The sequence below is a fragment of the Rhyacophila brunnea genome, unplaced genomic scaffold (genome assembly GCF_057557595.1).
Source record: "Rhyacophila brunnea isolate RB1 unplaced genomic scaffold, BYU_Rbru_1.0 scaffold_5, whole genome shotgun sequence".
Classification (NCBI taxonomy): domain Eukaryota; kingdom Metazoa; phylum Arthropoda; class Insecta; order Trichoptera; family Rhyacophilidae; genus Rhyacophila; species Rhyacophila brunnea.
In genome coordinates this window covers 47409485-47422714 of record NW_028233170.1, presented here as the reverse complement: position 1 = coordinate 47422714, position 13230 = coordinate 47409485, and the positions used below count along the sequence as shown (strand labels likewise).

Here is a 13230-nt window from a genome sequence, read left to right as displayed (position 1 = left end):
AAATGATGTAAATCTAATTGGAAAATTTTCTTGAAGGGATATGTGAAAGATTTGTGAAATTTCAGAGGTTTTTCGCGGGAGGTAGGGATGAGAGAGGCGCGCGGAGAGGGATTGGATAGGCAGGCGAGGGTACACGCGCGCCGCGAGCGACAGTACGGGCTTTGGCATGGCGCGGCCACATTGGCCCGGAGGGATAATGACGCCCGTAGCCAAATACATCGTGTTTTTCATATTTGTTTTCGCGACGCACGTGCAAATCACAGAATCGGTAAGTCTTTTTATTTAATTAAAAAATAACAAACGCACCACAAAATATACCCTTCCCATTACATATATGTACATTGTCTTACATTAAAAGAAAATTCTGGAAAATCTGTCAAACCCGATGACAGATTGTAGCCGGTGCAATGTGAAAGTGACGTTGAAGTCGTCTTTAACAGATGATCTGGGCTTATTTATTATTTCTTTCTTCAAATGCAATGGAATTTAAAAGACGTCAGCCTTGTCATAAATGGTCGAACTTTTTTCTATTACGAGCGTGTGTTCAAGATTTTTTTTATTTGAACAAAAACTTTCTCGTTAGTTAGATACTATTTTCACAATCAATTATTGTAAACAGCTTTTGAAAACAATAATAAATACCTATAGCAGCCATCATTCGCAGATTTTTTTTTCATCATCAATTATATAAAATTTGTAAAAACTAAACCGCAAAAAAATATATGAAGTATGTAAGCAAATGGGCCCCTAAGTATCGACAAAAAACTTGGCCCCTATATTTTGGGCCCCTATCTTTACATCAATCAATTGACCTACTGTCATATATTATTAATAAGCATTGTTTTTTTATAATATGTTTAACAGTTTTCCTATTTTTTATATAAAATAAAATAATTGTGAATCTTTTACAAAACTAATTTTTCTTTTTAAAGCTACGTTTGTTTTGTTTCGACTTTTCTGGTTTTTTGAAAGCAGACGAGGATCGTCGAAGTATGCAATAATTTGAAATTCTAATTCAAAGTCTGCGAGCGGGTTTGCAAAAAAAGTTATCCCGTGTTACCGATCGTTGAAATACCTAGCGGTAATACCTACCCACATCGTATAGGTAAATCGCCAAAAGCTTTGGTGGATTATAATTTAGACGTATTCGATTGGGCCGGCTCGCCTTTTTTCAGCGCGTGCGCGGTATAAATAAGCTTTTGACAAAAGCTCCGAACTTCAAAATGAGATTCTTATTACAATACTTTTATCGTGTCGGTTATATTTAGATTAAGTGAAAATATTTCAGCTGATTTCAATTAATTTGGCTATATTTATTATTTATTACAAATGTCATTTAATAATTGTGCAATATATAAGTATTTTAGTGATAAAAGTGATTAAATTTTAGTATTTTTAATTATGTATGTATTCATATATGTGTGGTTAATTGAAATCTTAAAGAAACATAGCTATCCAATAGGTATCTAACTGAGAGTACCTAGTTCAATTCCTCGATTGATTAAAAACTTTGCTAATATTATGTATTTGCAATACAAATTTGTCGCCTTTTTCCTTCACGTCTTTTTTTCTTGATGGATTTATTACGTCGTTTTTTAAATGTAGTAATGATAATTTAAGTTCCGTTAACCTAGTGTATTACTTCATCAAACATACGTAGTGTGCTAATATTAGCTATTGAACATTATAGCAGAGATTCCCAACCGGTTTTTCATTCTGGGAGAACATTTATGATCAAGAAGGGAGTAGTGAGCACATATTTCTGCAAAGTTGAAAAACAGTGGAAACAATATACTTCCCCACAAATATACGAATAACTCTCAACTTGTTTATTTTTTAATCGAGCAAACATAGTTTTATGATGGTTAATAAAAATTAATCAAAATTGCACCACAGGCCAATTTTTTCATAGTATGAAACATAAATGTGGAAAAAATATGTTTTTTTATATTTATAAAATTTTGGAGATGGCATTCTGGTGAAGTTATTTTTTTGATAACGTGACCATTTGACGATAAAATTTTGTTTATTCCACTTTTACACCGACCTCCACAAATTCTGACACTTATCCAGACACCAATAATAAAGCTTAGGTACTGACCTAATATATTGTTAAATATATTTAATACACAATTATTAATATACTTGATATTTTTAATGTATTTGTAAAATATTTAATGAGAAATTAAGATTTTTATATTTTAAAAAAAATCATTCAGTTGAATCGGCGATGGCGAAAGGTGGAGGCAGGCTGTTAAGATTCGCCATAAATAGCGCACACTTAACTTTGTTAGTCATACCTACTTATTTCTTTTCATTGAACGACTACAATGTGCAGATAGTGTTTATTAGTTTTTTGAAATTCATTTAAACCCTGGCCTGGCGATCCGACGAAATAGTGCATACTTATTTGTTTTCGTTGAATTAAGAATACATCATTACGGGTGGTGTTGGTTAGTTTTAATTTAAATTCATTAAGCCCTGCCTAAGCCAAACGATAATCGATAAAAATATTCTTCTATCTATAAAATATATAAAATTATTTATGGTTTAATGACATAATTTTAGATATTTTATATACAAATGAATATTTTTTTACTATTATCTACTATGGCTTGGTTTAATTGAATTTTAAAAACGAACAAACATTATCTACACATTGTAGTTTTAGTTCAATGAAAACAAATACGTTTGACTGACACAGTGACGTCCCGTGGGGGTAGGCAGATTGAGCGTCGCTTGGGGGCGGCAGTTACCCAAAGGGCGGCAAATCGAGGAGAATCACTAGGTATATATATAAATAGATACCTAAACTTAGTAATAACGGAAATGTCTTTCCATTAAAAAAATCAGCTCACCGGTTGGAAACAAAATGTATTAATTAGGTACGAATAGGGATTTTTTTGTCGGGTTCGCGATGTCTAGTTTACTTCCGTTGTCCTTGGACGTCACGTTCTTGGTGAACACCAATGACACGTGCATACCTAATTCAAAATTTATTCAAATATGTTTGCCAGTCACTCGCGAGTTTTGGAAGTTGTCAAGTGTATTTTTAAATGTAGGTACCTATCTGAAACTGTAGACTCGCAATATTGTCTATTGCAGCAGAGATGGCATTTAAATTAGATTTATATTGTTAGTAATGTATCCATGCAACACATATTTCTTAGATATCGGAGACATGAAAGGATGATATTATAAAGTACTGTATAAAAAAATGTGGCGGCATTATGGCTCTGCCTAGGGGCGGCATTTTGTCTAGGGACGTCACTGGACTGACAAAGTTTACTACGCACTATTTTTGTCAGATCTAAAATTATGTATAGTTTAATGGCATAATTTTAGATATTTTATAGGTAAACAAATATTTTTTGACTATTATCTACTAATAGCTTAGATTTCACAGTGTTTAGTTGAATTTTAAAAACTAACATACTATATCTATACCTACATTTTAGTCTTAGTTCAACGAAAACATTATAGGATAGGACGTAGCTAGTATGATATAATATGTTTTCCTTCCACTGTATTAAACTACTCACTATAACAATTATTTGTTAAAATATAAATTACTCGCGAATCGGTTATTAAGATAGGTGTGGTACAAACAAAATATATCCTACATAATAAGCGAACCAGCAGTTTAATAAAATTATATGAATACTAACTACTGCTTATCTCATATTACTGTTGTTATAATAAAATCCGTAAATGAATTGAAAAGATATTATGCCAGGATCATCTTTCTTTCTAACTATTTATTCTTTTTGTTTTGTTTTAAATTACGTATTTCATTAATTTTTTTATCGACTGTTATGCGACTGCGGAGTTTATATATTTGAGCAAAATAATGTTACAATAATATACCTACAAGTTTTTATCGAATTACTAGTAAATTGCACATACAGTAGTCATAACAATGCATTGATTTCATAATGGGTATTTCCAAGAGGATGAGTATTTATTACTTAGCAATTCATTATATCTATCACTTCGTAATTCACTACATCCAAACATTATTGCGATACGTGTTTCGTTCATACAGTAAATCTTATCAAGTAAGAAAGTGTATCAATATTTTATTTACCTAATAAAATAATATTTTTGTCGCCCATACTATAAAAAGGGAGGGGGTGAATTTTGGTACATTAACTTGATAAAGTTTATGATGTTGACGAAACACGTAGTGTATAAATTTTTTTTAGATATGATGAACACTAAGTGACAGATACATTTTGTGAATTGAATAATTTATTCAATTTAAAAAATGTATCTGTCACTTAATGTGTTTTGTATTCACATTTTTATATGTAAGTAATAAATAAAGTCGATAAAACTATGAAAATATACTTTCGTAATTATTGATTTATATTTGATGAATTTAGAAACAAAAACGTCAGTTTCCATTATAATGGAAAGTCATTTCATTAAAAATGTCATATCTTTTTATATGAATAACTTCTTTAAAAAGTTATTTGTATGATAATAATATTATATAATATTGAATTATAATTGTTTTACAAGTTATATATATATTAGAGATATGAGACATTTGTATTGACTTTCCAACATTTTTCAAAATGAAAACTGCCGTCTTTGTTTCTAGTTCTCTCATATTATATTATAATACAGAGCTTTAATTTTCTATTTTCGTAGATTGTATTTACAAGCTCATATCTTCTATAACAGGTATGTAATATGTATATATGTGTCGCTACATTTCAAAGTCAGCCAAGTCCACCTTTAGGTATTTTTTTAGTTTTTTGTGAATTGCTGAAGAACTACTGCTTTCTAACATTTCGGCACTATAAAATTTTGGATTTCATTAATTTTAAATATTCTTTACTCGAAATAGTATAAACTTTCACCCTTGTGACTGTGTATTTGAGAACACAAAAAGCTGTTTTTCTCCAATTCATCTATTATGGACTTGGCTGACTTTGAAATCTAACGACACAATATATATTAATTTTAAGGTCTGACCCAAGAAACAAAGCTGCCCTCTTGCAAAATATCAAAAGACCACCCCATATAATATATTTAAAAAAACGTAGATAGCGCATAGTAACCATAAGTAACCAGTGGAAGTATATTTTAAATATGTAAGGAATATAATATATTTATATATATTCAGTACTTACTTATTAATTACTTAACGTACCTATATGTTGCAACGATTGATGCATTTTATAATATTATAGTTTTATAACAGTATTTTTTTTTAAATATTCTGTAGGTAGCGATTGTCTGAAGATATTTTTTATTAACCTGCGAAACATAGTTCTTTTGGCCGCTTTCGTATAATGCACATCTTGCACATATTAATTAGGTGGACATGGTAACATTAATACGCTATTTACATTATAATTGGCCCAGTTATATGAAATATGAAAGAATGCGTACATTAATTTGTTAAATAAACTGGTCTGCCATTCGTACTGTAAATAGTATAGGGGTACTTGATATTTTTACAAATGTATTATTGTAAACTGTTAAAATTTTATTAATGAATTTCATTAACGACATCCGGAATAAATTAACAGTATCTGACAATACACTAAAGACAGTTAATATTATATAGCATTTTATCAAATAAAATAAAAATACTTATTTCACGTCATATTTTTAATTGGAACAGCGATTTGGATGTTTTCGTTAAAACCAAGTTACGACCTTATCTGCGGTGTCAAAGGCCAGGTTGACAAGTTATCTGTGTTCATCACAAAGCCCGATTGTGAAAAAGCATTCTGATATTTTATTTGGCAAAAAATCTCTAAATTCACTTTAATATACACTTCCCATTCATTCATTATCATCAACTGGGCTCGATCCACTGCTAGATGAGGGCATCATTTTCCCCCTTCCATTTCTCTTTCCCCAGCCTATTTTGATTCGTTTGTAAATTCAGCGGCCCCAGACTCCTTTCGATTGCAATAATTATAATCCAACGACTTTTCACTTGCAGGGCGACATGTCTTGTCTATTGCAATTTCATGAGCTTGTGTGACCTCTATTACGTCTTGTACTCTTATCTCTCACTTATACATCATCGTATTTTGTGGTATCTCTGCATTTGGAGCTCAAGACAAGTGCATACGCGCCTTTCTCTGTAAAACGCACATATTAGAATGATAATATTAAATTTAAATGCGAACGTCAATCACTATAAATAACCATGCCATTGACAACAGTTTTGGTTTATAACTTACTGAGGGACAACCTTTTCACGCGGAACGTACACTAGTTGTACACTAATTAATAATTGGCCATTCGATATAATTAGCATGTTATTTAAATGCGGGAATTAAAAAGTAATTAAATGCTCCGCGTGCAACAAGATACAAAAAATACAGAACCACACATTTACAATATTGAAAGCGCGTTTCGTTTATGTGACAAACTTTAATGCATTATGTTTGGTACAGACGTAACTATATAAGGTGAAGAGTAACGTTTTTTGCAAAGATAAATTTGACAGGCTACAAACTCACATTAAAAACAATCTAGCATTTATTATTATAATGATAATTTTATAGTTCGAAAGAGCTGTAACAACAACTCAGATAATATTTAAGTAGGTCTTAATAAAAATAAAATTTAAACCATTGTAATGGAATTATACTTAATAAATTCTAAATTATATGAATATAAGAATATTTTTCTTCAACAAATGTACGTTAAATATGTAAATTACGTAAGTAAATTATGTTTTCCAATTGAATTTCTTATCTACTTTAAATGCAGCATTAAAAAAATGATAATACTTATTAACGGTAATTTTTACTCTACGATATTACCTAATTATAATTAATAATAATACATTATTATTATTATAAACAGTACCTATCTGTTACAACTTACTTCCAGATACATTAAGAATGACAGTTTGTGCCAATTATCTTAAAATTAAATTCACATATATTTTTATAATATCATTTTATTATCCGTTAAATTTAATGATAAAATGCATAAGTTAATTGGTAAACATTATAAATCGCAATTTAAAATATGACTGATATAATAATTTAAAAAATATAATATATATTTACATTCAAATTTGGCCGTAATCACCTTGCAGTTGTTTTGAACCAAATATTAGTTTTATTTTTAAATTATTACATGTGAGTATGTTATGAATAAATAGAACACCGAAAATATCTTGTCTGAAACCATCATCAAATTTAAAAAAATGTGGATTAATTATTATTGCTGATAAATAAATTGCGAAGGCCTGACACGGTTATGGTTTATCAGCACTAAAGGTTATCTTTATGCAGTGATGGAGAACCATTTATATATACGCGTGTTAAACAAACTTTAAACAACATAATTATTAACCCCCTATACATTTTAATCAACTCTATAATGTATTAACAAAATGGTAGGTAAAATCTGGATCCAAGGCCGAAGGTTATGTAAATAAAACTCGACTAAAAAATAAGCTTTATTATATTCTCCATTCATTTATTTACAATGCATAATAGCAAATAAATTGTCTCAGATATTTGCATATAATAATATATACTAGAAAAAATCCTTTTCAAAAAAATATAGAAAACAATTATATTATATAACAATTTGCAATAAAGAAAACAGGATTCGAATTTGCGCCCCTCGGGATTCACGCCCATGTGCACTGACCATTAGTTCATTATGCTATGTTTGTCGTATCTAATTGCGACGAAGTTTAACTAATGGTTTTACAATCTTCTCTGAAGCGCGTTCTTATTGGCAATCAGCTTTTCTATTTTAATTCAAAGTATTAAATTACCTTATTTACTAACCGGTATCAGGAATACTCAAAATATTTATTATAACGTACTCGCACTTGCTAATAATTTAATAAACATTTTTTTTAATTTAACGAATAATTAATAATATATAATAAAAAATAATAAAAAAATATAATAATAAAAGAATATTACATTCTTAAATCTTGTGAATTATAAATATTAAAAAATAGTATACTATACATATATTATTTTGCTACGCATATGAGATTACTTTCACTTAGGTACGTTAATATATTATCTATAGAGTCTAGAAAATATTCATTCAATTTGGGAAAAATTGGGTTAGGTTAAACTATCTTTATTTTCTTTGTCTGATAGATTAGTAGGTACTAGTAGTTTAGACGGATTATCAAAATATTTTTGTCTACCGGCCGAATCGACAATTAAAATATCCAATATTATTAAAAACTACAAAAAAAATGTGAACGTATGCTATTCCTTACTTAAATGTGTTTGTAAAAACCGTCTAAGTATATTAGATTTCTATTACATATATTATATTCTATTATATATACATATTATTGCGTACTATATTTTATTATTTCTTCTCAGCGTACAAATGCGATACAATCTTTAAAGCAAGCAAATATTACCACTAAAACTACCCTTAAATGATATATTCATATCGACCTTATTTAGGAAAAAGGGCGTAACCCACACAGAAGAAATTTTACAGAAGAGGCAAAAAACGTTTTTTGAATGATTTTGGTTCAATATTAATTTAAACAGGTACAGACTGGGTGTATGATGATTAATGATGTGGTGTAATATCTTTTCGATATATTAATAATTAAAGAAGTTATTACAGAAAAATCATTTGAATTGAGGGTAATTAAAGTATTAAAACTTAATTAAAGCTCGATTAAAACCTGAATTTAGATAATAAATCGGCATTTGCGGCTTACTTCCTTTTTACAGAACGTGTATTTAGTTGTATGCATTGTTAATATCCAATTAAAGCACTTTTCGAAAAATCGAGGATTACGCCCTCTTTCCTAAACACAGTCGATATATTTTTCCGTTTATTTGTCTCTCTTTTAAACGCCTATACAATTAGACGTTATTGAAAGTAGTTAATGATAATGACATTCAAATCCGCTCAACGAAATTATGAAATGTACCGAGCGCTTATTCGGAGCGTTATAAAAAAATGTTTACAGCCACTGTTGTAAAACATATTAAGTGACTTAATAATTTTGCAATAACCGGACAATTCGTCACGGTCCACGAACATTGTGAAGGTTTATGCTTATGGAATAATATTGAAAAATAAAATCATTTTTCTTATTAGATAAACAATTTGGCATCGTGTGGAAACAGCCATGAACGTTTTCGGGGGTTATCTCGATCAAACTTTGACTCTGATCATTCTGAATAATATCGAATATATTGCCTAGAGACAGATATTTTTGGCATTTTTAAACGTGATTGGCAATTCGTTGAGCAGTTAAAAAAATCCAAACGAATCTGAATTATTTAATGTTGTATTCATCCTCCGCGAGGATACAATCTAACAAGGAAATTGTATGATTAGTTTAGTATCGTACTTTTATCTGACAGAATGTCAACTGGAAGCTTTTATCTGTGGTATTATGAATCCTAGAGAGAATAAATTCACAAAGACAATAATTGAAAAACAGACACATTTAAATAGATTTCGCGGGTCTATACGTGAGCTTCTCTGACAATTTATATTAATTTGAGGTAAACTCAAGACTGGAATAGTAAGGTAGTGTCACTAGCGGTATCAAACGACGGAATACTATGAAAAATATATAACACAAATACAATGGGTTAAATTAATATTAAATGCTGTTATATGCTATTAATTCCAATAAAGTTGGAAATAATCGGCAAGGAAAAAGGAATCAACCCTCAATTTTAATGGTTTTTCGTTAATAACTTTTAAAATTATTGTCAGATCGAAAAAATAAAACACTAATTTATTAATCACCGTACACTCAATATCTGTGTATATTTTATATTTTATTATTGAAACAAAATCATTAAAAAACGTTTTTTGTGCCTCCTGTATTTTTTTTTCTGTGAGAGATATCTCCCTTTGCCTAAACACAGTCGATATTCAAATTGCACTTCATTCGTCTTAAACACAATTCTGACATTCGTGAATTGGGCCCTTATGGTTCCTGCCAATTTTCGTTCGTAGAAATTACCGGACCCAAAAGAATATTCTTTCTATTTATCTGACTGTTATTATCATTTACGTACCACAAACGTACGCAGTACATATTGAAATAGCTCTTAAATATATATATCTATATGATTCCAGAAACATGCTTATCAATTATAAATAATTATGGCGCAATCCTTTATTGCATTATTGCCATAATTAATGCGTTATTCTTTGTAATTTGCGCCAATTTAATAATGTTATAATTAATTAATATGACAACAGAGGAACGGAAATAATTTATCGAAGCAGGAAGCTTGCCGGATCTCTGTGAAGCTTTAACGATTGTCCATACTAGAATATTCCTCGTTGTTGTAAATACAAAAACATACTAAATGAATCACTGCATCCAGAATTGACATGAATCCTCATGTGAGATTTATCACTCATAATTATTAGTCATACTGTATCGATAATAGCTGTTATACAATGAGTTTATTACTTGGTTATTAACCATGTATTATAAAGATCATGGCCTGTGGCGCACCCAGGATTTAATATTGGGGGGGGGGCAAGGAGGAGAATGTAAATTAGTCCTATAGGCTCTTTTTCTTCTTCACAGCCTAATTTCTCGTTTATCGGTCTTTTGTCTATTGCACTCGGTGTACCTACACCATGGTCCCCACATCCAGAAGCGGGCCCTCAGGCTAGGATATTTGGGGGCCCCGTACCTACCGCTAAGATTAAAGGCAGTGTGAAACACTACATTAACGTTTTTCAAATTGTGTTTTAGTTCAAATTAAGGGTACTTATACAGTGAATTATTGGTGATTTTTAATACATCTACTTTAATAATGGAGCTGTCGAGTATTGACACATAATAATCAAAAAATATATTGCACAATTATATAAGTAATTGAAAATGTTCATGGCCATGAAGTATAATAGCGCCGCAGGTGACTTTTTTATTATTAAAGCTAATTTATGATGTGTCTTTATCTCACTTATCTGGGCAACCTGACAAGCCGGGCCCCCCACAGCCTGGGCCCTCAGACTAGAGCCCTGTCAGCCCTCCCCAGCCATGACCTACACCACTTCGGAATTCGGGTAGACACCGAGAATTTTTTGACAGTTCCATTAGGGATTGGGTTTCTAAAAAAACCTGACATTAGTGTTTCGAAATTTTTGTGTTAGAAATTAAAATCTAAGAATTTTTTCTAAAAAGGGTGCTGGAAAATTATTACAAATCATTTTTTATGCCGTGTTTTTATTTGTCTAAGCCCAAAGTTATAGTTTATTGGCTTTCAATTTCAATGTTTAAAATCATTCTGGTGCCAGGGCCCCTTGGCCTCCCCCCTGGGTGCGCCACTGATCATGGCCACCACATCCTGAAGCGCACCCCTACCTATCGCTAAGGTTAAGGACAGTGTGATTTTCTACAGTAGTGTTCCGCAAGCGATTAAGGATACTCTGTTTAGTTTAAGCGATTTTTTAAAAATAAATCCAATTGTCAATAATTGTCGACACTTGGCATATTATGAACCACTGATCGTGACTTCCTTTTGTGGTGCGAAGTAACATGCAACCCATCGCCACATTGGATAAAAAAACCATTTTGTAAATTAGGACAGACAGTAAAATAATTATAAATAAAATTGTACACGTGAACAATCATTTAATTGTGTGAATTATCATATTACATCAAATTACAATTGACAACTACATATTACAACGTTTTTCTTAGCTCGTATTCTTATTTGTCCGGTGGTTGTTTGTCAGGTACAAATCTTGCAATCGATTTTAACTTCCCGACTAGCTAGACATTTGAAACTTTTAGAATATATCAGAACACGATGCCAATGCATTTTTTAATACGTTTAGCCATCTTTAAGTAGAATTGATTTCATTTTCAGTTAATAAATTCTGTTTTGTATGAAAAGTTATTTCGGAAGAAATCCGTAAAAAGTAAAACTATTATTGGTTGCTAAGTGGGTCCTAGCAACTAAATTATTAATATTAGTATATACGTGCGTTACTATGGAAATCAATATGACATTTCAGTATTTCTATCAAGTACAATTTTTTGATCGTTTAAGCTAGTCAAGTCAAGTTTATATGATTCAACAGAAAATTTAAAAACGTTGTGTATAAAAAGTTCTTTTTATCTTGTAATTATTTTTATTTTAAATTATCATACCTAGATGTATTTCCTTAGAATGAAACCGCACATGTTTTTGAATCTTGTGCCGTTTCTGTTCATGGAACTATAATTGAACTAATGTGGAAATAGATTATCTGTTTAAATACCGTATAATAAGTATATAAACATATAATATGAACAGAAATCAAAGTACACGGTTCAAAATCACATATATTTTCAGTATATTGCCTTATAACCTGTATCGTAGAATATGTACCTACATAACACGAAAATTATTTTTTTAAATATTCAAGAATAAACATATTTGATAGGTACTTAATACATCAATAGAAAAATTGCTTGCATAATTTACTTTCACTTCTCTTTGTAAATACCAATCCTTTCGGAGAAAATTAACGGATGTGGTCAGTGTTGTTTATTTAATACACGAGACATTAAATGAGATAATAAATGCTCCACTGCGGATTGTATGGAAATGTATAAATAGGATTTACTGCGATGTATTTTTTGTATAGCTAATAAGTAATAAGACATAATATTTCAAACCTGATAATAATATTTGAACACACGGTAAGAGTAGAAAGATATATTACATTACACCGCCATGTTTGATCCTAAGAGGATCATTATTTACCTCCAAAGAGTGGAGCTAATGTGGAGGCAATAACCACATCTACTAAGGCATCGCCGACATAAAAACACTGATGTAAAAACAATGTAAATTACCATATTCTATCCTTAAGGTAGGTTATAGGTCTCCACAGAGTGGAGAAGTGACAATCTTCTTTGACTTAGATGACTCAATTTATTCGTCAGAAAATTTAAAAGGGGTCCTAAAAACAATTTAAGCCTGTCATACAATTATTATTAAAGTAAGCAAAAATCTTATAAGTTCTGTAGTTGCAGGGTTGCAGGGTTGCAAAGTTCTTAAGTCGCGTTTTTACGAAATTAGGATTTTAATACCAATGTGTGTAAAGAATTGCGCTCTTTTTTGTGTATCATAGATTTTGTCACGCGTAAGCAAAATAAATCGATATTTTAATTTGTAGACATCGCTTAAATTGAGAAAATCATATTTTATTTGCGTGAAACAATTAAACTTTTTACAAGAGTCACGAGAGACTGCATCAAGCTCGAAAAGCGTA

The 13230-nt window shown here is 30.5% G+C and overlaps 1 protein-coding gene across 1 annotated transcript in view; it reads left to right on the top strand.

The window, feature by feature from the left end:
• The first annotated feature begins 151 nt into the window (after positions 1–151).
• LOC147066500 (uncharacterized) overlaps positions 152–13230 on the top strand; it is a 110627-nt gene continuing 97548 nt past the window's right edge. Inside the window, exon 1 of the mRNA XM_085956194.1 lies at positions 152–268. Within this exon, the coding sequence (XP_085812320.1) occupies positions 167–268 (102 nt within the window). The 5' untranslated portion in view covers positions 152–166. The remainder of the gene's footprint in view (positions 269–13230) is intronic.